The 25,749-nt window shown below is 43.7% G+C and overlaps 1 protein-coding gene across 3 annotated transcripts in view; it reads left to right on the top strand.

Annotated features, from left to right (window-relative positions):
* dlc1 (DLC1 Rho GTPase activating protein) overlaps positions 1 to 25,749 on the top strand; it is a 139,922-nt gene that overhangs the window by 87,829 nt on the left and 26,344 nt on the right. For all 3 annotated transcript variants that reach the window (XR_006770806.1, XM_045722957.1, XM_014209849.2), the window contains one exon: positions 23,581 to 23,652. Coding sequence is in view for 2 of the 3 variants with exons in the window: in XM_045722957.1 (XP_045578913.1) it covers positions 23,581 to 23,652 (72 nt within the window). In the remaining variant the exon portion in view is untranslated. The remainder of the gene's footprint in view (positions 1 to 23,580; positions 23,653 to 25,749) is intronic.

The following is a 25,749-nucleotide window of genomic DNA, read 5'->3' as shown; positions in this document are numbered from 1 at the left end:
AAAAGGGCAACCAGTGAAGAACAAACACCATTGCGAATACAACCCATATTTATATATTTTTTATTTTCCCTTTTGTACTTTAACTATTTGCACATCGTTACAGCACTGTATACTGTATATACATCATATGTTTCATTTTTATTTTACTGTTATTTATTATCTACTTCACTTGCTTTGGCAATGTTAACATATGTTCCCATGCCAATAAAGCCCCTTTAAATGAAATGAAATGAAATGAAATGAAATGGAGAGAGAGAGAGAGAGAGAGAGAGAGAGAGAGAGAGAGAGAGAGAGAGAGAGAGAGAGAGAGAGAGAGAGAGAGAGAGAGAGAGAGAGAGAGAGAGAGAGAGAGAGAGAGAGAGAGAGAGAGAGAGAGAGAGAGAGAGAGAGAGAGAGAGAGAGAGAGAGAGAGAGAGAGAGAGAGAGAGAGAGAGAGAGAGAGAGAGAGATCATATGGAGGTGTTATCATAGCTTCTTGTCTCCAGCTGGACTGTATTAAGACCCTCCACACCCCAGACTCATCACTGCTGTTCATTAGCCCCAGAGTCAATAAACCTGTGCGTGTTAATGCGTGCTAAACGTTGACGTTGACTGGTGGCTGCTTGTGTATCTTTGAGAGGGACATACAGAGGGACATACAGTGGTCATGTCATGTTAACAGGTTATAGCAGGTTAATAACAGCTTACTTATTAGGTTACGACTGTTCACATGCCAGTCCTTGCTAAATGGAGTCACTCGCTCTTTGAAGCATAGAGATCCAATTAAATTACTAGAGTTTTTATAGCGATGTCACCTCCGCTGACTCAGTGGAAGCTGCCGAGGGGAGAAGGGCTCATAATAATGTCTGGAACGGAACCATGGAAACCATGTGGTTGATGTATTTGATACCTTTCCACCTATTCCGCTCCAGTCGTTACCCCCAGCCCGTGCTCCCCAATAAAGGTGCCACTGACCTCCTGTGCCTGACATCTAAGACTCAATTGTCACTTAGCTGTCGCTGACAGGGTGACAGGTCAGCTTCTTATTCTGTCACTTAGAATGGTTGTCTTGAATGTGTTATGTTGTTTTGAACGTGAGTGTGAATCTCTCGGGTTGGTCGTACCGAGAGGGACTACCTTACAGTAATACATTCTATATCAATCAATAATATATTTACGGTTTTAAACAAAAAAGAAACTCCTCTGCACAACAGTCAGAAATGTTTTTCGATGTCTGTAAAGTATGTCGTTATTCACTTATCCCAATTAAAAGTCTGAATGACCCTGTCTGTTTTGCCCTCTCCAAGTCAGAGGTTTCACTTTAAATCTGTTTGATGTCCATTTTTAATCAGGCAGAAAGCTGTCTTATACCTAGAGGACTGACAACCTCTGACCTAGAACTCTTTTTAGGAAGGAGAGGAGCCTCGGGGTGCGGTGCCAATGTCCTAATGAAGTGCTTCTGTCTGAGGCACACCTGCCAGGTCTGCAACGCAGCACAACCTTTAGTATAATACATTCCCATTTCTTATTCCATTTCATTATTTTTATCCTCTTTGAATCAGATTCTTTAGATTGCAGCACGGAGGATTTGGGTCAGCGGATCGAAAAAGACGTCCAGATTAAATAAAAGCCATCAGTTTGAATCATAGAGCTGCTACCTAACAAGCCTCACACACAGAGAAACAAGTAGGCACGTGCACACACGCACGCACGCACGCACGCACGCACACACACACACACACACACACACACACACACACACACACACACACACACACACACACATTCACTTCATCTTTATCTATAACCGCCTCAGAACAACCCCCGTCTCAGAGCACATTTCTTACAGGGGATGCATTTCAGAGTGCTTCAAACATGAAATAATAAAAGGTGAGGAAGACAGAAACATGTTTCCTAAATGAGACAGATGGTAAAACAACTGTGGACCTGAGAGACTAATGCATTCAAATAAATGTCATCTTATTCATCTCTCCTCCCACCCAGTTATCCATTAGGAGTTGAAGGGCATTAAATGACCTGCACACAAAAGGGAGGGAGGGGAGGGGGGGAGAAAAGAAGAGTAAAAGCAATAGAATGAAGTGTTGCAATTCGTGTGGACTGAGAAAAGTTATTTAACAGTTTATTGGGGGGGTGTTATGAATTGGAAATGTTTCAATTATTAATTGAATTTGACTATTTAATTATCTCTCCTCTCTCTCTTTCTCTTTCTTTCTCTTTCTCTCTCTCTCTCTCCTCTTTGTCTCTCTCTCTCTCTCGCTCTCTTAATTGAGCACTGTTTCTTTCCTGGCTGTAGATATAGCACATTTGGAAAGGCACTTCTGTATCTGTACAACCTCACGGCCAAACCTGCATTATATGTTGCCGTGGCAGCCAAGGTACCAGTATGTACGGCCCGTCACATGGTCTAGCACAGGTCATAGTGCACAAGGGGTCAAATGTCAATACAGGGTAGACTAAACGCATCAACTTCCTGTATTTCCCACTTGGCACTGGGGTTATTACCAGTCAGAGAATGAACATATGGCTTTAAGGAATTTGGTCTTCTCTCCATGTGTTTCTACTGGAACTGTTTGAAGCAGAGATTTATATACCTACAGTCTTTTCTGTTGGACTTGGATAGCATGTACGACACACACACACTCTCTCTCTAATCTCGTAAGCATGCTGTTCCACACACTATGGTACCAACTCAGGGGCCTCATTGGTACCATAGCGTTCCGCAACTTAGCCTGCACAGCTATTTATCACCCAGGCCTCTCTTTGTGATTTGATAACACTGAGAGGAGCTCAGCACATGTTCAACACACACACACACACACACACACACACAGCACACACACATGTTCAACGCCACACATCAACAGCTCTGTATGTCATCACTATTTCCTGCTTACATGTGCCTATGGGAATTAGTTGTGCACGTACCCTGAGTGTCGTTCATTAATGATAGTTTATGGCATCCGATGGGAAAGTGAGATGTAAAACAGCTGCATTTGAATGTTGAGAGTTTTTAACATGATAGGGACTAAATTATGCGTTGGTATGCATCTAATAACTTAAAGAGTAATCATGTGACTGAAAATACACAATACAATATTTTTGTGAGTCAACGAAAGGTGTACAACTACGCTTATTCATACAGATGTAAGATCTTCATTTGAGCCAGTTTCCCACAGCAGGAAATAATCCTGCAACAACAGGAAATTTGAATTATTGTGTGAATTATAATTAATGGACATTTTTGGAGGGCAAATCAAGTCAGACATTTTTATGTAGAAATTGCAAACTTTAGAAACCTTTTTAAACCTCAAATTCACTACAAGTTTGCATTTCCTGCTGTGCAGCAACAGGGTGATCAAATTAAGATCCTACATCGGTATTATGTCTCCGATTGATGACATCATGATGAGACCCCAATCGCTCCTGGCACAGAAAGTGAAGGGGGGGGTTAATATGAATGTATAAAACCCTCGTAATTATACCTCACAGTGAACCACATAACAGCTCTGGGATTTTCAGAGCGTTACAACAGAGGCGGAAAATAGTTCACTTAATTCATTTTGCAGCCATTTTGTCTGGTTTATCGGTTTTATTAATCAACTGAAACTATTCAGGTGGTTTCCTGACTAGACTTTAATGCTTTGAGCATTTACCTCAAAGACTCATTGGGCATGTTGGGATCCTGTTAGTTCTATTAATAAAAGTTGCCCCTGCATAGCATTTCTGCAAATGAACCATGTAAAAGTAATATTCAAAAAGGCAATTATTATTAGACTTTGCTTCATTTCTATCCTCACTAATGTAGAATAAAGTGGGTATGAGTCTTGTACTTGGCATCAAATGTTACATATAACTTATAAATTATGTAAATATTACGTTATCGTGATGTATTTGATGAGGAAGGCATCTGTAGGTCACACTGAGACTCAGAACCCAGATGATCCAGATATAAACTTTAAATGAGACAAAGCTTTTCCTCACCCCATCCCTACCCACTGGGCACAGACATCAATTCAACGTCTGTTCCACAATGGTTCAACGTCACCAATGTGGAACAGACGTTGAATTGACCGGTGTTTTCCTTATCTCTCCATATCACACCACCCTTCCTCTGACACACAATCTCTCTCTCTCTTCCTTTCTCTCCACGTTATCGCTGTCCATCTTACACTCCCATTCTCTTTCCTTGTATACTATCACTTCTTTCTCTCTCCCCCCACTCTTCTCTCTTCTCTTTTGTCTCCCCCTCTCCCTCTTTCCCTCTCTAAAGCAAACCAGCCCTAATCTCCATCGTCCACGCATGACTAATTAGAAAAATATGAGCTATGATCCGGAGGCCCCCGGTGTGTGTGTGTGTGTGTGTGTGTGTGTGTGTGTGTGTGTCTCTCTCTCTCTCGACGGCGTGATCAGAGGATATTTAAAGGACTACCATAACACTCTTAGAAAAAAAGGTGCTATGTAGAACGTAAAAGGGTTATTTGGCTGTCCTCATAGGAGAACCCTTTGAAGAACCCTTTGTGGTTCCAGGTAGAACCCTTTTGGTTCCAAGTAAAACCCTTTCTAACATCCTACAGTAGTATTTACAGTTGAAGTCGGAAGTTTACATACAACTTAGCCAGATACATTTAAACTCAGTTTTTTACAATTCCTGACATTTAATCCAAGTAAAAATTCCCTGTCTTAGGTCAGCTAGGATCACTACTTTATTTTAAGAATGTGAAATGTCAGAATAATAGTAGAGAGAGATTAATTTCGGCTTTTATTTCTTTCATCAGATTCCCAGTGGGTCGGAAGTTTACATACATTCAATTAGTATTTGGTAGCATTGCCTTTAAATTGTTTAACTTGTTTCACACGTTTCGAGTAGCCTTCCACAAGCTTCCCACAATAAGATGGGTGAATTTTGGCCCATTCCTCCTGACAAAGCTGGTGTAACTGAGTCAGGTTTGTAGGCCTCCTTGCCCGCACACACTTTTCAGTTCTGCCAACACATTTTCTATAGGATTGATGTCAGGGCTTTGTGATGGCCACTCCAATACCTTGACTTTGTTGTCCTTAAGTCTTTTTGCCACAACTTTGGAAGTATGCTTGGGGTCATTGTCCATTTGGAAGACCCATTTGCGACCAAGCTTTAACTTCCTGACTGATGTCCTGAGATGTTGCTTCAATATATCCACATAATTTTTCTTCCTCAAGATGCCATCTATTTTGTGAAGTGCACCATTCCCTCCTGCAGCAAAGCACCCCCACAACATGGTGCTGCCACCCCCCTGATTCATGGTTGGGATGATGTTCTTCAGCTTGCAAGCATCCCCCTTTTTCCTCCAAACATAACGATGGGCATTATGGCCAAATAGTTATATTTTTGTTTCATCAGACCAGAGGACATTTCTCCAAAAAGTATGATTTATGTCCCCATGCGCAGTTGCAAACCGTAGTCTGGCTTTTTTATGGTGGTTTTGGAGCAGTGGCTTCTTCCTTGCTGAGCGGTCTTTCAGGTTATGTCGATATAGAACTCGCTTTACTGTGAATATAGATACTTTTGTACCTGTTTCCTCCAGCATCTTCACAAGGTCCTTTGCTGTTGTTCTGGGATTGATTTGCACTTTTCGCACCAAAGTACGTTCATCACTAGGAGACAGAATGCGTCTCCTTCCAGAGCGGAATGACGGCTGCGTGGTCCCATGGTGTTTATACTTGCGTACTATTGTTCATACAGATGAACGTGGTACCTTCAAGCGTTTGGAAATTGCTCCAAAGGATGAACCAGACTTGTGGAGGTCTACAATTTTTGGGCTGGCTTGGCTGATTTCTTTTGATTTTCCCATGATGTCAAGCAAAGAAGCACTGAATTTGAAGGTAGGCCTTGAAATACATCCACAGGTACACCTCCAATTGAATCAAATGATGTCAATTAGCCTATCAGAAGCTTCTAAAGCCATGACATAATTTTCTGGAATTTTCCAAGCTGTTTAAAGGCACAGTCAACTTAGTGTATGTAAATTTCTGACCCACTGGAATTGTGATACAGTTAATAATAAGTGAAATAATCTGTCTGTAAACAATTGTTGGAAAAATTACTTGTGTCATGCACAAAGTAGATGCCAAAACTATAGTTTGTTAACAAGATTTTTGTGGAGTGGTTGAAAAACGAGTTTTAATGACTCCAACCTAAGTGTATGTAAACTTCCGACTTCAACTGTACATCCCAACACCCATCATTTCAATTTTCAAAGGCTGGTTGCCCGAACCTAGATTCTAGTCTTGTGTTTTAAAACGTTCTCAATAGAATCCCCATTAACAAAGTGTTTTGTTTAGTCCATGACTTGTCTTAAAAAGTGACTGTCAAACTAGTCCTTTATGTCAATGTGGTATTTAACACAATACACAGTAGGAGTTTTGCACAGCTTATATTTCCCCTGGTTTCTTGTCTGTTTTCTGAGTGTCAGTGCTCCCTGAACAGTGAGCTGAACGGGTCTAAAGTTCACCGCTTGAAACTCCACCGTCATCCACTACGGCACTACGGACCTTTCTGTTTTCCTTTACATCAGGAAGGAATGCGAGGGCAGAAAGAAAAGAACAGGGAGACGTGTGTGACGCTGCGTGTTGATGCTGTGGAATGTGATGAACGCGTTCTGAACCGCGAGAGGCCCATTTACCCCACGCCATCACTGCGCATAGCAACGTGACAAAACCTGGAGATATATATGATATGTGTGTGTGTGTTCGTACATGTGTATGTGTGTGTGCATGCTTGTGTGGGTGTATGGACTGTGTAACTAACAGAATGTTTGCTTTAGCATTCACACATTAGCGCTGTCTAAGAATACCTTCTCTCACCGTTGGGCTGTGCCAGACCAGGGCCACATATGGTGCTGCTTTGAGAGGAAAACAGTGTGATTATTTCACTCCTTTTAGATGTCAGTGGAGCACAGAAGAAACGATTTACAGTCAGCTGAACACAAACAGCAGGCGTACAACTGTCTCTAAGGTGCAGTGGAGTCGGCTCCAAATGGGTCATTCGTAACAGATTTAACAGTGAGTATAAAGCTATAACTAAGTCTAGAACTCGGTGATAAAACATGCCATTGAAACACATAGGTTACGTCCCAAATGACACCCTATTCCCTATTTAGTGCATTACTTTTGACCAGAGCCTAAATGGCACCCCCAGGGCTGGTTAAACATAGTGTGCCATATAGGGAATAGGGTGCCGTTTGGGACGAGGGCATATTTAGGTCAGAAGAGTCATAGGAAAGGGTGGAAATTCATTAGAACGACCTAACTCATGGAGTTCTTTAGTGACAAGTAAATCACGTCCATATTTGAGTGATCTAAACTGTCCTGAGTACAGCCTAAATACAGTCATTTATGCATTAAATAGTCCACAAGGTCACAAGGTGCCAAGAAACAAGCTGGTTCAGCACCTCTTGTGTCTCTGCTTATCCCAGTATATACAGGACAACACACACATGCACGCACGCACACACACACAAAGACACATACACACACACAGGAAATGTACAAACATGAGTCCTGGAATGCCTCTTCAAATTCCCCGTTATATATCTTTTCTCAACAGTTCAGAGATGCTTATCTAGTTGCAGGTGTGTGTGTGTGTGTGTGTGTGGACAGATCCATGTGTAAACGGGAAGTGAAAACTTTCCCGAGACTTTTACTTCTGGATAAGCGAGACTATGTTTACAGTAACACAACAAGGATAGAGCAGGAGGTATCATCACACGGCAACTCCCTAGAGCTCTCTCTGTCTCACACAAACTATTCTTTCAGCCCTCTATCTCACACACTGACTTCTGGTTAAACCTGGCTTTAAAAATGACTTTTAACCAGATGACTGCTTCTGGTTAAACCTGGCCTTACAAAGGACTTTTAACCAGATGACTGCTTCTGGTTAAACCTGGCCTTAGGAATGACGTTTAACCAAATGACTGTTTCACGCTAAACCTGGTCTAACAAATTACCTTTAACCAGATGACTGCTTCTGGTTAAACCTGGCTTTAGGAATGACTTTTAACCAGATGACTGCATCAGGCTAAACCTGGCTTTACAAATTACTTTTAACCGAATGACGTTTAACCAGATGACTGCTGCTGGCTAAACCTGGCCTTAGAAATGTGTGTTCAGCACCTAAGTAGTCTACCTCATCTCTCTCCCTGTGTTGTGATGAGGATAGAGAACAAAGACAAAGGCACTTCCTCACATTGTGTGTGTGTGTGTGTGTGTGTGTGTGTGTGTGTGTGTGTGTGTGTGTGTGTGTGTGTGTGTGTGTGTGTGTGTTCTCTTCTAATCTATGTCTCCAGAGCCAGGACCCTCGGCCCAGGGCCTGTCTATTTCTAGAGGTTCCTGTTTTCACTACAACTGTCAAATCCTCCTTCTGCTCCGATCCATCAACAACCAGTAACTATCAGAGGGGACATCTGTCAGTGACACACGCACACACACACAGACACACACACACACAAAAACATCCCAAAGATGGCGTCTCTCTGTATCTCTGAAACCCCTCAACACAAACACACACACACACAAATAAACGCGCACACACAATCTGAAATATCATTTGAATCCTGTTCAGTGTATCTGCATTGTGTGAATTTGGAATACAGTTGAAGTCGGAAGTTTACATACACTTAGGTTGGAGTCATTAAAACTCATTTGTCAACCACTCCTCAAATTTCTTGTTAACAAACTATAGTTTTGGCAAGTCGGTTAGGACATCTACTTTGTGCATGACACAAGTCATTTTTCCAACAATTGTTAACAGACAGATTATTTCACTTATAATTCACTGTATCACAATTCCAGTGGGTCAGAAGTTTACATACACTAAGTTGACTGTGCATTTAAACAGCTTAGATAATTCCCGAAAATGATGTCATAGCTTTAGAAGGTTCTGATAGGCTAATTGACATAATTTGAGTCAATTGGAGGTGTACCTGTGGATGTATTTCAAGGCCTACCTTCAAACTCAGTGCCTCTTTGCTTGACATCATGGGAAAATCAAAAGAAATCAGCCAAGACCTCAGAAAAAAAATTGTGGACCTCCACAAGTCTGGTTCATCCTTGGGAGCAATTTCCAAACGCCTGAAGGTACCACGTTCATCTGTACAAACAACAGTGCGCATGAATAAACACCATGGGATCCCGCAGCCATCATACCACTCAGGAAGGAGACGCGTTCTGTCTCCTAGAGACGAACGTACTTTGGTGCGAAAGGTGGAAATCAATCCCAGAACAACAGCAAAGGACCTTGTGAAGATGCTGGAGGAAATAGGTTCAAAAGTATCTATATCCACAGTAAAATGAGTCCTATATCGACATAACCTGAAAGGCCGCTCAGCCACTGCTCCAAAACTACGGTTTGCCAGACTACAGTTTGCAACTGCACATGGGGAACAAGATCCTACTTTTTTGAGAAATGTCCTCTGGTCTGATGAAACAAAAATAGAACTGTTTGGCGATAATGACCGTTGTTATGTTTGGAGGAAAAAGTGGGAGGCTTACAAGCCGAGGAACACCATCCCAACCGTGATGCACGGGGGTGGCAGCATCATGTTGTGGGGGTGCTTTGCTGCAGGATGGACTGGTGCACTTCACAAAATAGATGGCATCATGAGGAAGAAAAATTATGTGGAAATATTGAAGCAACATCTCAAGACATCAGTCAGGAAGTTAAAGCTTGGTCGCAATGGGTCTTCCAAATGGACAATGACCCCAAGCACACTTCCAAAGTTGTGGCAAAAAGGCTTAAGGACTACAGTGGTCATCACAAAGCCCTGACCTCATTCCTATAGAAAATTTGTGGGCAGAACTGAAAAAGTGTGTGCAAGCAAGGAGGCCTACAAACCTGACTCAGTTACACCAGCTCTGTCAGGAGGAATGGGCAAAAATTCACCCAACTTATTGTGGGAAGCTTGTGGAAGGCTACCCAAAATGTTTGACCCAAGTTAAACAATTTAAAGGCAATGCTACTAAATACTTATTGAGTGTATGTAAACTTCTGACCCACTGGGAATGTGATGAAAGGAATAAACGCTGAAATAAATCATTCTCTCTACTATTATTCTGACATTTCACGTTCTTAAAATAAAGTGGATCCTAATTTACCTAAAACAGGGAATATTACTAGGATTAAATGACAGGAATTGTGAAAAACTGAGTTTAAATGTATCTGGCTAAGTTGTATGTAAACTTTTGACTTCAACTGTATCTCCGTCTCTTAAAATGCAGTTAGCTGTTTTATCAGTTACTTCCTCTTTTTGCGTAGGCTGATGAGGTGTGTGTGTGTGTGTGTGTGTGTGTGTGTGTGTGTGTGTGTGTGTGTGTGTGTGTGTGTGTGTGTGTGTGTGTGTGTGTGTGTGTGTGTGTGTGTGTGTGTGTGTGTGTAAGTGCGAGCGTGCGTGCGTGCGTGTAACTCAATGGAACCAGTTTTATGGAGCCAGGTTACCCATGATACAAGTCAGTATTCGATGTCCATCCATGTCTGAGGATGCCGGCAACAGAGAGTGCTATTAGCTTCAAGTAGGTTTGGGTCTTGCCAGGGCATGTGGGCTGGGATGGCAGATGGGCATAAGGATCTGCCTCTTGTGCCAACGGTTTCTTGTTCAAGTCCGGCAATAAAAAGTTATTTTATTTGTAAAAAAATGTAAGCCTATCCCAAACCTGAACCCTTAACTTGACCATTCAGAGTTAAAAACCTCTAAAAGTCTAAGCCATTAGGGGTGGGGTACTAAGCTGACATATGGAATTGTTTTAAGATGGTGTTACCATGGATCATTTAGCTATTTCAATTTGAATTTCAGGACCCGTTTAGGTATAAAAAAGATATTACAATTATTTGATAAAATATTGTATTTGGCCTTTACTACTATCGGTGTTCTCTTCCCAGTAGAGGTTAGAGTTCTCTCAGTATTACCTCAGGGTGTTCTCTTCCCAGGAGAGGTTAGAGTTCTCTCAGTATTACCTCAGGGTGTTCTCTTCCCAGTAGAGGTTAGAGTTCTCTCAGTATTACCTCAGGGTGTTCTCTTCCCAGTAGAGGTTAGAGTTCTCTCAGTATTACCTCAGGGTGTTCTCTTCCCAGTAGAGGTTAGTGTTCTCTCAGTATTACCTCAGGGTGTTCTCTTCCCAGTAGAGGTTAGAGTTCTCTCAGTATCACCTCAGGTTGTTCTCTTCCCAGGAGAGGTTAGAGTTCTCTCAGTATTACCTCAGGGTGTTCTCTTCCCAGTAGAGGTTAGAGTTCTCTCAGTATTACCTCAGGGTGTTCTCTTCCCAGTAGAGGTTAGTGTTCTCTCAGTATTACCTCAGGGTGTTCTCTTCCCAGTAGAGGTTAGTGTTCTCTCAGTATTACCTCAGGGTGTTCTCTTCCCAGTAGAGGTTAGTGTTCTCTCAGTATTACCTCAGGGTGTTCTCTTCCCAGTAGAGGTTAGAGTTCTCTCAGTATCACCTCAGGTTGTTCTCTTCCCAGGAGAGGTTAGAGTTCTCTCAGTATTACCTCAGGGTGTTCTCTTCCCAGTAGAGGTTAGTGTTCTCTCAGTATTACCTCAGGGTGTTCTCTTCCCAGTAGAGGTTAGTGTTCTCTCAGTATTACCTCAGGGTGTTCTCTTCCCAGTAGAGGTTAGTGTTCTCTCAGTATTACCTCAGGGTGTTCTCTTCCCAGTAGAGGTTAGAGTTCTCTCAGTATTACCTCAGGGTGTTCTCTTCCCAGTAGAGGTTAGAGTTCTCTCAGTATTACCTCAGTGTGTTCTCTTCCCAGTAGAGGTTAGAGTTCTCTCAGTATTACCTCAGGGTGTTCTCTTCCCAGTAGAGGTTTGAGGGAGATCATGAGTCACTTATGACTGGCCATTTAGCAGCCCCAGCTATGGTAAACCAACCACACTTGGTTTAAACAGAGGATTTTCCTCGTCATCTCTTTCCCTCTCATTAAACTGGAACGTTACATGAACTCTCTTCCCACATGGAGTGTAATGGGGATGGAAGGCATTTGTCTCTTTCTGCTTTCTCAGGGGACCCGCCAACGCCATGCTGAGAGAGAGAGAGAGAGAGAGAGAGAGAGAGAGAGAGAGAGAGAGAGAGAGAGAGAGAGAGAGAGAATAAATGAATGTGGGTGGTAACAGAGCTGCACTTCCTAACCTCCTGCCAAATGTATGACCATATTAGAGACACATTTCCCCCATATTACACAGGCCCACAAAGAATTTCAAAACAAATCCAATTTTGATAAACTCCCATATCTATTGGGTGAAACACCATAGTGTGCCATCACAGCAGCAAAATGTGTGATCTGCTGGCACAAGAAAAGGGCAATCAGTGAAGAACAAACACCATTGTAAATACAACCCATATTTATGTTGATTTATTTTCCCTTTTGCACTTTAGTTATTTGCATATCGTCACAAGACTGTATATAATAATAATATGACATTTGAAATGTCTCTATTGTTTTGAAACTTTTGTGAGTTTAATGTTTATTATACATTTTTATTGATTGTTTATTTCTTCTTTAGTTTATTGTCTACTTCACTTGCTTTGGCAATGTTAACATAGGTTTCCCATGCCAATAAAGCCCTTGAATTGAGAGAGAGAGAGAGAGAGAGAGAGAGAGAGAGCAAGAGAGCACTACAAAACTTGACGTGTGTTGTGCATGTATGCATGTAGAAATTAGTAGGTTAATGAGCAATTCCCTCCTACAAAAGCCTATTAAAGTCTGGAAAATATCTGTGAGATTTTAACGTCAACACTCCCCGACGTGGAATGGTGTAGTCATCATAGAGCGACCCTGTAATATTTGCAATATGCCAATTGTCATGGACCTATTAGAAACACTATATGACAGAATCATTCCCCGATAAGACAAAATGTGGTACTTCATGTTAGCATACAATATATATGTCTAAGTAGGTTTGGAGGCGCACGGATTGGATAGCCAGTTCGGTGTTACTTTTTATTATTGAATGGGGTGGTAAAAGTGTTTGTTTGATCTTTGGAAAGGCCGGTCTCGTGACTTTTGATCCCAAAAGTGTCGTTGCGGTTCTAACCTGTGCGTGGTGTACGTGTACAGCTCGCCCGACCCCAGGGATGTGTTTGAAGGGGTTGGCCAAAGTAGACTACCGTATTAGCATACCGCAACGGTTTCTTTTGAATTATTCAACGTTGCCGTCCACAATGGCGCGTCACGCAATTGTCCCTGTTATGTCATGAATGTATTCTCTAATGATGTGCTAAAGGACGCCTACTGAATTACAGCTTCTCTTCTGAGCTTCAGTGCATTTGGGCTGCAGCAAAGCAGAGCGGGAGCGGTACTAAGCACTCTCGCTTTTGAAGCACAGAAAACAGTCAATACCAACGTTATAAGCAAGCAATGTAACCAAATGTATTCGATTAAAAATAAACTTAAAGTTGGAAGTAAAGTATAGGCTACCAGCACTTGCAAGAGAAAATAGGTATATACGAATGTAAAAATGTGTACTTTGTAATATTGACTTCGTTTACACCTGCTAGACGGCATTCTATTTATGCCACATTTTACGCACATCATGCATGCGACAAAAAAAATATACAAAGTCCTTACGTGTAAAATCTCACAATATTTCGAGTTTTTTTATGCAGTGTTTATACCACAGCTGCGGTACGGTATGTAGCGCAGTAGAGTGGGTCCTCTGTGCTCCTGTCGATAATCATCAGGTGGGCAGGCAGGGTAGATTAGACCGGAGCGGAGAGGTGGAGCCACGTTTGTCCATTCCTAAAATCTTATTCACACACTAGTTCATTCACATTCGCGCTTGGGTTCCCATAGGAAGTTTCAGTAGGGGAGTCATTTCATAAGATCGAGGAGGAATTTTATTGCGTCCTGTTCAGCCAAACGACAATATAACCATGGAATTACTGTATTATGCACTGTTCAGCGACCTTTTGGAGCTAATTGTGTCTAGAGTTTGAGTCTATAGACACTGTTTCGTCCGGAGGTTTTGGGTTGAACTACGCTGGAAAGCAGAAAATATGCGAGCTTCGTCCTAACATTGGAGTAAACCTGAGCGGACTCGCCAGCCTGGGCGCAGCGGGAGTATTTGGTTTTATCCCGAGGAAGTCTGCGCGTAGAGAATTAAACATGATTTTAACTCGTAAGTCAATTGATTCGTTTACTCCAATGTTTTACTATTCACAATGTTTAAATAAATAGGGCTTTCCATGCTTTTGCGCAGAGAAAACCTACTTGGAATAGCATGTTTTCGATTGTGATTTATCTGTTCTCACTTTTCCATGATTTGAATTAAACTTGTATTTAACCATTTTAGAAGGGATTATTATTTTTTCTTCTTTTGCAAAGAAAAGTAGTTTGACATTGGTCTCACCGGCTCTGTAAGGAACTCCCCTGTGCTGAAATTAGTGTTGCGCTTAGCTGCTGGCTGTCAGATAAGCAATCTCTTCCAGTCTCCACTGCTCCTACGCCGACTTCCAAGATAAGCGCGCACTGTTTATTCGACCATGGCCTGCGTTCTATTCGCAGGTTTAGACTAGGCCATTGAGCCATAGTCTTTTGGCCTATATATGTCTGTTCAGACGTTTCAATAGCCAGGTATACGCACACACAGACAACACAGTTTGATTATTCACACTGTTGAATTATACATGTATCTGTGCAGAAATTGTTTGTTTAAATTCGTTTCCGCCTTGGTCTTATAGAGCTTCCAATTTGTTTGCCATGACTACCAAGCTCAAGTTCCCTTTTTTCTAGCGGAGCTTTGGAGAAGAATGCCTTCTGTGTGATATAAAAAGCGAGCTTGGTGCTAGCGTAAAAAAAAACGTTTTGCTTATTTCGGCTGTGAATGTCTTTTATCTGATTCCTACTGGTCATACTGTATTTCGCGCGTGACTGCTTATCTGTTATACACAAGGAATAGTATGCAGCCCCCTGTGGTCAAATAGTGGCGGATGTTTCAAATAAACCCTACTACCGGTCACTCTAGTGAGCACACAGTCACCGTGGTGTCATGGGGGTAGTGACATGCCAGTGCTTTGGCCATGGGGACGTCCTATATGTTGGGTCACGTAAAGGAACACGCAGAAGGAAATGGGGAGGGGAGAGGCTGCCCAATACTGCACCCCAAGCACACACAGACCAGCCTCTCATTCTACACCTCAATTCATAAAAAAACGATGATATAGTAGAAATGATTAACAAACAGCCCAAAAGGGGAAACTCTCCCACCCTCTCTCTTTCCCTCCCCTCTCTATCTCTATCAATCTGTAATTGGCATGTAGTCAAGTGGAGGGGGGGGCAGAGTATTTCTGAAGGATTCATTCATTTTATATGGTAAAGTTGCTATCAGTTCTATGAAGGAACATAGATATGTCCATGTGTTTCTCTTCAGCCCGTCCTATTTCTGTTCCGACCTTGGTGTGCTTTGTTATTGACATTCTCATCACAAACTGTTCTGGGATCTGTTTAATGGGTGGCTATGAGTGGGTGACGGGAACACAGGGTGTTATAATATCTGACCATGGGTCAGTTCTAAAGCATATCAGTTGTCTGGGTCTTGTCACCTGATCCTGGACCAGGGCCCTGAGCAAACATAAATCTGTCACCAGAGGTAGAGAGAGACCTCAGAGACCAGGCATTGTGATGATCCATCTGGCCCAGCTGTGTATGTATGTGTGTGTGTGTGTGTGTGTGTGTGTGTGTGTGTGTGTGTGTGTGTGTGTGTGTGTGTGTGTGTGTGTGTGTGTGTGTGTGTGTGTGTGTGTGTGTGTGTGTGTGTGTGTGTGTGTGTGTGTGTGTGTGTGTGTGTGCGTGTCTGGTGTTGGATGACCGGAAAGAATCATGGGGCACCTCCATTAGTTGCTTGTGTGTGTCTGAGTTGGTGTGTGTCGTGTGGTATCCTATGGAGACAGCCAGATGGTGGTACTCTCACTTACCTACCAGCCAGACCTTCTCCCAGATCACCAGATGTCTTCACGCAGGAATGTCAAAACTTGATATCCACAAAGATTCACCACTTCTCCTCTGACCGTAGTTTTTGCTGTAGTATAGTTGTATCAAGATGTGTTGAAATTCGCTATGAATCTGTAGTTCGCTGGCCAAATGAAACCTGTTTACATTCATCATGAACGTCTAACTCAGGCCAATAGCCTGTGAGTCAGAACTGAAACTTCCAGGACATGTCTAAATTGCCATTACAGATGACTCTGTCTGTAACATTGCAGAAGGCCCATTCAGATGATTCTGTCTGTAACATTGCAGAAGGCCCATTCAGATGATTCTGTCTGTAACATTGCAGAAGGCCCATTACAGATGATTCTGTCTGTAACATTGCAGAAGGCCCATTCAGATGATTCTGTCTGTAACATCGCAGAAGGCCCATTACAGATGATTCTGTCTGTAACATTGCAGAAGGCCCATTCAGATGATTCTGTCTGTAACATTGCAGAAGGCCCATTCAGATGATTCTGTCTGTAACATTGCAGAAGGCCCATTACAGATGATTCTGTCTGTAACATTGCAGAAGGCCCATTACAGATGATTCTGTCTGTAACATTGCAGAAGGCCCATTCAGATGATTCTGTCTGTAACATTGCAGAAGGCCCATTCAGATGATTCTGTCTGTAACATTGCAGAAGGCCCATTACAGATGATTCTGTCTGTAACATTGCAGAAGGCCCATTACAGATGATTCTGTCTGTAACATTGCAGAAGGCCCATTCAGATGATTCTGTCTGTAACATTGCAGAAGGCCCATTCAGATGATTCTGTCTGTAACATTGCAGAAGGCCCATTACAGATGATTCTGTCTGTAACATTGCAGAAGGCCCATTCAGATGATTCTGTCTGTAACATTGCAGAAGGCCCATTACAGATGATTCTGTCTGTAACATTGCAGAAGGCCCATTACAGATGATTCTGTCTGTAACATTGCAGAAGGCCCATTACAGATGATTCTGTCTGTAACATTGCAGAAGGCCCATTCAGATGATTCTGTCTGTAACATTGCAGAAGGCCCATTACAGATGATTCTGTCTGTAACATTGCAGAAGGCCCATTCAGATGATTCTGTCTGTAACATTGCAGAAGGCCCATTACAGATGATTCTGTCTGTAACATTGCAGAAGGCCCATTCAGATGATTCTGTCTGTAACATTGCAGAAGGCCCATTACAGATGATTCTGTCTGTAACATTGCAGAAGGCCCATTCAGATGATTCTGTCTGTAACATTGCAGAAGGCCCATTACAGATGATTCTGTCTGTAACATTGCAAACGCCCATTCAGATGATTCTGTCTGTAACATTGCAGAAGGCCCATTACAGATGATTCTGTCTGTAACATTGCAGAAGGCCCATTACAGATGATTCTGTCTGTAACATTGCAGAAGGCCCATTCAGATGATTCTGTCTGTAACATTGCAGAAGGCCCATTACAGATGATTCTGTCTGTAACATTGCAGAAGGCCCATTCAGATGCTTTAAGGTCGTGTTGAATGCACTTCACTAGTATCAGTTGCAGTTGTTCTCTCACTGCCTGTCTCTATGAATACTAATAATGACTATATATCATATACACTGAGTGCACAAAACATTAAGAACACCTTCCTAATATTGAGTTGAACCCCCCTTTCACCCTCAGAACGGCCTCAGTTCTTCAGAGCATGGACTCTACAAGGTGTTGAAAGCGTTCAACAGGGATGCTGGCCCATGTTGACTCCAATGCTTCCCACAGCTGTGTCAAGTTGGCTGGATGTCCTTTGGGTGGTGGACCATTCTTGATACACATGGAAAACTGTTGAGAGTGAAAAAACCCAGCAGCACTGCAGTTCTTGACACACTCAAACTGGTGCACCTGGCACCTACTACCATACCCCGTTCAAAGGCACTTAAATCTTTTGTCTTGCCTATTCACCCTGTGAATGGCACATTTACACAATCCATGTCTCAATTATCTCACTGGCTTAGAAATCCTTCTTTAACCTGTCTCCTCCCCTTCATCTACACTGATTGAAGTGGATTTATTAAGTGACATCAATAAGGGATCATAGCTTTTCACCTGGATTCACCTGGTCAGTCTATTTTTCATGGAAAGAGCAGGTGTTCCTAGTGTTTTGTACACTTAGTATAGTGCGCTTTTATAGGGCACAAAGAGTGCAGTAAATACAGTACAAGGAAGTGTCATACTTCACTTGAACCCTCCGTCATAAGCTCTATATAACCCTGTCATAACAACGTCACAAGCTGTCTCACTGTTTATGATGTCATTGTTATATCATTGTTATGTCAATGTTATGACAGTGTTATGTAGCCCGTTTGACATTGGGTGACTGCTGCTTCAGATTAACACTGAATTACAAAGTAATTGAATCACTACCAAGGCCTTGATTATATCACCTGTCTCGACCTGCTACTGTGCAGATCCTTGTGAAAGACCCCATTGAAGCCTTGCTTTGATAAGACGTATGTAATGAATCACAGGTTGATTTGATTAGGATTCACAGTTGGCGGCCCCACTTAATCACTGATAATCACTGTTATCAGGCCACGGGGATCGACAGTAGCGTCTGCCGTCAACTAGTCCTCTTAACTGCCAGTTTAAATAGCAACCCCCCAATAACAATTATATGCCGTGTCTTGACTCTTGACACCTCCCCTTTAAATTGTTTACCTTGTTGTTGAAATTGTCCTTTGAAATTCATTGGCTAGATTCTAGGTGCTAGTTGATAACGAATCCCCCTATAAGATCCCAGCTTGCAGGCTCAACCAAGCCTAACTACCTCCTGCTCTGCTCTGCTGTGAAGAGGAAATATTGGCCACCGATTGTGAGAACTTCCTGCTACAGGAAAGGAGGGAATAGCAGGGTGACTAGCGGAGAGAGAGAGAGAGAGAGAGAGAGAGAGAGAGAGAGAGAGAGAGAGAGAACAGGGGAGGAGGGAGTTGGGAGGGGAAAAGGGAAGAAGGCATGGGGGGCTGGGTCATTTCAGTGGAGAGCTTGAACAGAGGGTCAGGCCCTGAAGGGTTTAGCTTTGGCACAGTTCACTGTTCCCTGCACAGAAAAACAACCTTGAAGCAGCAGCATCTGAAATCTCTGTTCGTGTTGGGTCGTCTTGGAGCAGTCTGACTGTCATGCATTTCTCTCTCTCTCCCTCTTTCTCTCTCTTTCTCCCTCTCTTTCTCTCTCTTTCTCTCTCTCACTCTCTCTCTCTCACTTTCTCTCTTTCTCTCTCTCTCTCTCATTCTTTCTCAATGTAATTCTCTTTCTTTCTCTCTTTTTCTCTCTCTCAATGCAATTCTCTCTCTCACTCAATGTAATTCTTTCTTTCTCTCTCTCTCTCTCTCGCTCTCTCTCTCTCTCTCTCTCTCTCTCTCTCTCTCTCTCTCTCTCTCTCTCTCTCTCTCTCTCTCTCTCTCTCACTCTCTCTGCCAGTCACAATGTAGGGCTCCATTTAGTGTTTGACCTCTCAGTCAACCTTTACACCAGTCATTGGTTTCTGTGCAACACACACACAAATTATTTTTAGCCTCAAGTTCCCGAGGAGGCAGCAGTTTGTTCTTTGTCTTGTGTCAGTTCCTCTGTTGATGCATGTAGACACAGTATTCTACCCCAAACCAAAGAACACACACACACACACACACACACACACACACACACACACACACACACACACACACACACACACACACACACACACACACATCTCCGGCAGGACGGGTGTGTTCTGCCGTCCACACACGCCATCCACCCTGATTCTTTGCCAGGGAACTACATCACTTCCTCTGCCTGCTTGCCTCACAGGAAGTGAACCCAGAGGCGCGACGGAGACCGTGAGCTACCCTGCAACACGGCACGCCTCCTTTTGTTCCCGGCCAGATAACGTGTTCAACACAAACACCCACTCCAAGTGATTGTGTCCGCCACCGCACGGCTAAATATAGGGATAAAGCTATACCAGGGATAATTAAAGGGAAAGGTTGAAAACCAACAGTCCTTCAGGGCCTGTATTCATAAAGACTCTCAGAGAAGGACTGCTGATCTAGGATCAGGTTCCCCCCGTCGATATAATCATATTCAGTAGGACCCAAAACCGATCCTAGATCAGCACCTACTCTGAGGTGCTTAAAACCAACAGTACATCTGGGCTTTAAACATTTTACATATACATGACATTTTCACCCAGGTCTTTCTGTACATTTGTTAATTTTATATTATTATTATTATTATTTTCCATTAGTCATTTAGCAGACGCTCTTATCCAGAGATTCTTACAGGAGCAATTAGGGTTCAGTGCCTTGCTCAAGGGCATATCGGCATCATTTTCACCTCGTCGGCTAGGGGATTCAAACCTTTCAGTTACTGTCCCAACATTCTTAACCGTTAGGCTGCCTGCCGCCCTTTAGGTCTGTAATTAACAAAAGAGGTGCTGTACAGTACGTGTGAGGGACTTGACCTATGTTTAGCTAATGCTTGGCCGCTGACTTGTTTGGAATGTTGGTTGGTTCCCCTTCTCCTGGAATCCTGCCCCCTTTTACTCACCACAGCCCCTCTGGCCTTACTCTGCCCAGCCCCAATCACACACCCTCTCCCTCCCCTGCTGGACGGGTGGATGTGTGATCCCCGGGCACCTGGCTGAATTTGGGCCGCGCCAAGGGCCACACAGGATGTCTGAGGGACGTCCGTCTGGCTGGAGAGAGGCACAGGCAGACGGACGGATTGAGGGATGGCTAGCTAGGGCAGAGAGGGGAACCACCCGCCAGCTCTCAAATGTCCCTGTAGCACTAACCACATGCAATGTGTGTGTGGGTGCATGTGTGTATGCATGCGTGCGTGCGTGCGTGCTTGGGAGTGTTGCCTGAGAGTGGGAGTATTCTATTCTGTCTACAGGATGGGAGGATTTTATTATCGTGATGGAAGTAGTGTATGTTTGGGAGGGAGACATAGTTTCTATTGTTGCTAGTCACAGTGAGGTGTAGGACTAGGCCTAATCACTAGTTACGGTGAAGATTTTAAGGTGTGTGCGTGTGCGTGCGCGTGTGTGTCTGTGTGTCTGTCTGTCTGTCTGTCTGTCTGTCTGTCTGTCTGTCTGTCTGTCTGTCTGTGCCTCTCCCCGCATGCAAACACTGGAAAGGAGTGGAAATGACAAAAGGAAAAGCAGGATTAGAAATAAATAAATAGGTTCTAGTTTGTGTTGTTGAACAGAGGTCCAGACAGTGACACAGAACCTCGTTTATTTTTGTTTATTGCCAACAGGCGTTGTTGTTTTTGGGCTGCGGTTATGTCACAAAGGCCAGGTGATGTCACCGTGCAAAAGGTCAAGGGTGAGGAAAGAGGGATGGCAGGGTTGGAGGTTAACTGCAATGCATTGTGGGGGTGTCATTTGCCAGCAGAAACAGTTCGGAGGAGTTTGTGCGTATATTTTGACGGCATTTTGTGACGTTTTTGTTCATTTTAGACTTCGGTGAGGGTTTTTTCAGTTGTTCAGGCACACGCCATTTTTTCTTGAGGCAAGCCGAAGTTGGTAGCCGAAGTCTACGCCCCTTCGTCTGTGATTGGTCAACAGTAGGGATTGTTCAGTGAAGTCGCGAGACGACTAGTTTTCATGCACATGTTTTCATTGAGAAATACGGCACCAAACATAGCATGTTAGACGTAAAAGTGACTTTGGCGTCTCAAAATGGACAGTACTAACACACACACTCACACACACAGGAAGCCCTAACCTTATGTTTGTCTCTGTATCCAAGAATGCTGCTGTAATTACTCTGAGTTGCCTATGTTCCTTCGAGGTTCACAACCTTCTATAAATACCAGCCCAAATTACAAGCTTCCCAGCTTCGGCCATGTTGGAATTCACTGAGAAAACTAGACTAGTCTTCTGGAACCAAACAAGAGTTGTGAAACACAGTCATTAATGAGTTATTTGGTTATATGACACTCGGGTGGCGGTGCTGCTGTAGTCCCAGGGTGGTTGTAGAGGAGTTCCTGGCCTCTGGGAGGGGTGGGCTTGTGTTGGTCGCGTCACACCTTTTTACTGGCAGCCTGTCTAGTGTTCTAGTGTCTGCCGTCTAGGCTTCTTGTTGGTATGTAAATGCCTCATAATACGGAGGGGCTATAGTGTCTCAGCTTGGTCTTAGTCAGCTGTGAGGGCCTCTCTCTCTCTCTCTCTCTCTGTCTGACCCACTCGTCTTTTTCTCTCTCTTTTATGTTTATCTCTCTCTTTCTCTCTCTGTTTCTCTCTGTTTCTCTCTCTCTGTTTCTCTCTCTCTCTGTTTCTCTCTCTGTCTCTCTCCCTCTGCTTCTATCTGCCTCTGTTTCTCTCTCTCTTTGTCTCACTTGAGGATCCCCCCCATAACTCTCCTACCACAGCGGCCCTTTCTGCTGTTTAAGTTGTTCTTTCTACTATCTCTTCCTATCTTTCTGTTGTTTTCTCCCTCCAGTCTAACTCTCCCCCCTTTGGAAGAAAATGGCCTCTTCCGTTCCAAGTTAGAACACTAGATCCTGGTTGTAATCTGGGTCTAAATTAGGTGGAACCACCACTACTACTACTACTCGCATTCTAAAGATGAAACCGTCCACTTTTCTCCAATGGCTGTAATTACTACAACCAATCCTGCTCCGAGACACAAAACACATCCATTAACCTGTAAGAAAAGAAAGAAAGAAAGAAAGGAACATTAGTCTACAATTGTGATGACTGATTGCATAGATCGTCAATACGACAGCAGCAGATTATTTGGTGGGGGGTGGGGCATTTTACTGAAGGTGTTTTTTTAAAGGGCCGGTGCCACTGATTCTGGTTTGTGTGAAGAACACTGAGGGGTGTGGCTGCTGGAGCCAACATGGTGGAGGGTGGGGCACGGTGACCATTTGGCACGTGGTATCTAAAGGGGCTTATTACTGCTAATGGGGGAGTCTGTCTCCTCCAGACACACTATGGCTCCCACCCCGACAGCCATCGACGACACTTTGCGGCTCCCTAGCAAATGTAACACCACAACTCAAAAAAACACTAAAGGGTTACAAGACAGGTCTTCCCAGGGAAACGTTGGTCAGGAAACGTTGCGACTACGCTAAAGTGACGCGGAAGAAACGTTTCAGCACGACACTTACTGGGGGCTTGGGTCGCAGTGGTAACACGTACACACACACACACACACACAGTGCGCGTCAGCGGCTGACACGGTTGGTGTGAACTACGGCTTTGAGGGCTTGGGGGGCATGTGAGAGGGTAGTGACTGGCACTAAGAGGGTCAAGAGGTCTGTGTCAGACTGAACTGTGTGGAAAGACTTTAGGTCCCATTTTGACCACTGAAAAAACACTTACAGCCAATCATGCTTCTACTCCAGGTGGTATTACATATCAGCGGATACATTTTGAGCCACTGTTAGGAGCTAGTAACACAAGCATCTCTCTGCACCCGCTATAACATCTGCTAAACTGTGTACGCAACTAATAACCTTTGATTGGATTTCTATGCGAGGACTGAAGTGATGGTTTTGAGTGTGTTTCTGTAATAAGTGATTTTGAGCTAATAAAGAGGATTTGAAATTCTAAAGTTAGTCTTTGTGTTCCCTCCCTTGCAGAGATCGAGGCCAAAGAGGCGTGCACCTGGCTCCGGGCTGCCGGTTTCCCACAGTACGCCCAGCTGTACGAAGGTAAGGACCCCTAAGAACCCCTGCGACAGCCGTCCACAGCTGTGCCTGATCTGTCCCTGGCACAAGGGGGTGACAAGCGAATGACCGAGGCAAATCGGAAAAGCTAACGTCATCACTGGCCCGAGCTTTATGATTTTTTGCCAATGTCCCTTTTCCCACAGACCGTGTGAAAATGTCACAGTAACAGTGAAATCCTGGTGGTGGTAGATTTTCTAGGTCATGTGAACTTTAGAATAGTTGTAGAGCAATCCAGTGACACGCAAGACTCCTCTTTTCCTGTCCTCTTTCCTTCGATCTCCATGGTACTCCAATCCTTTTATCATTTGAAGTGCTAATTCTCCCCTCCCCGCAAAGTTGCCTTGCTTATGCAGAAACACACACACACCACACACACACATTCCTGAGGTGCCAACGGTGCGTTTTTGTTTTGCCTCAGTGAACTTCAATGTTGCAGACACACAAGTGAAACAATTACCAAAACCCTAAAGCCAAAAGGTATTCTCATACGTAACCTAAAAACGTCCCTGCACAGCCCATACCCTTTTATGTAATCCGAGGGACCTTAAAGCATGATAAAACTCGCTTTGTCAACAGTTGGTTAGTTGTTGCCATTGAACCGTGCTGGGTGTTCTATCTACCAAGACACTGGGATGTTCGCCATGTTTTTGGAGAGGTGATTAAGGTTGTGTGTGACAGCCGACACACACGCACACACACACACACACACACACACACACACACACACACACACACACACACACACACACACACACACACACACACACACACACACATACACACACACAGAGAGAGAGAGAGAGAGAAACACACACACAGAGAGAGAGAAGCACACACACAGAGAGAGAGAGAAGCACACACACACAGAGAGAGAAGCACACACACACACACACACACACACACACACACACACACACACACACACACACACACACACACACACACACACACACACACACACACACACACACACACACACACACACACACACAGAGAGAGAGAGAGAGAGAAACACACACACAGAGAGAGAGAAGCACACACACAGAGAGAGAGAGAAGCACACACACACAGAGAGAGAGAGAAGACACACACACACACACACACACGCACACACATACACAGAGAGAAGCACACACACACAGAGGCACACACACACAATTACAAAGAGAGGTACACACACACCAACAGAGAGAACCAAACCGTCCATAGCTTTGTGATGAGCTATGTTGACTCATACCAGGTCACTCTGATGAGTACAGAATTCGTGCTGACACATGACACATTCCCCCCAGTCTTTATCCCGGCACATTCTCTGTTCTATTATCTCTGGCTGTAAGGGACTCCTGCCCCACAGCAGATAAGGCAGATAGTACTGTCACAGTACAGCTTGTGAAAGGTGAATAGAAAAGTCGCAGTTTTCTTATCACCGTTGACCCTTAGGCTTGCGTCCAAAAATGGCGCCCTACTTTTAACCAGGGCCCGTACGTTTCTGGTTAGAAGTAGTGCACTATAAATGGAATAGGGTGCCATTTGGTAGGCGGACTAGGTAGCTAGGAGCCTAGGATCTGTAGGATGCACCGACTAGGGTCATCATTGCATTCTTGTCTCCGTCCAACACATTCCTTTATAATTGATCTATCTGTCTTTTTCTTTCACACGTTTTTACTCAAATCTTCATCAGCAGACATCAGTGGGGGTTCAAGTCTCCGTCCCAAAGGTCACCCTATTCCATTTATAGTGCACGACTTCTAACCAGAAATGTACGGGCCCTGGTTAAAAGTAGGGCACCATTTTTTAGAGTGAGTTTGAACCCCATTTTTCCCCTTTAATAGAGTGAGTTTGAATCCCAACTTGCCCCTTTAATAGAGTGAGTTTGAATCCCAGATTGCCCCTTTAATAGAGTGAGTTTGAACCCCAGATTGCCCATTTAATAGAGTGAGTTTGAATCCCAACTTGCCCCTTTAATAGAGTGAGTTTGAACCCCAGATTGCCCCTCTAATAGAGTGAGTTTGAATCCCAGATTGCCCCTTTAATAGAGTGAGTTTGAATCCCAGATTGCCCATTTAATAGAGTGAGTTT

Source organism: Salmo salar, chromosome ssa08 (assembly GCF_905237065.1).
Source record: "Salmo salar chromosome ssa08, Ssal_v3.1, whole genome shotgun sequence".
NCBI classification, from domain to species: Eukaryota; Metazoa; Chordata; class Actinopteri; order Salmoniformes; family Salmonidae; genus Salmo; species Salmo salar.
The sequence above is the reverse complement of the archived record's forward strand: the minus strand, read 5'-3'. Positions and strand labels throughout refer to the sequence as shown.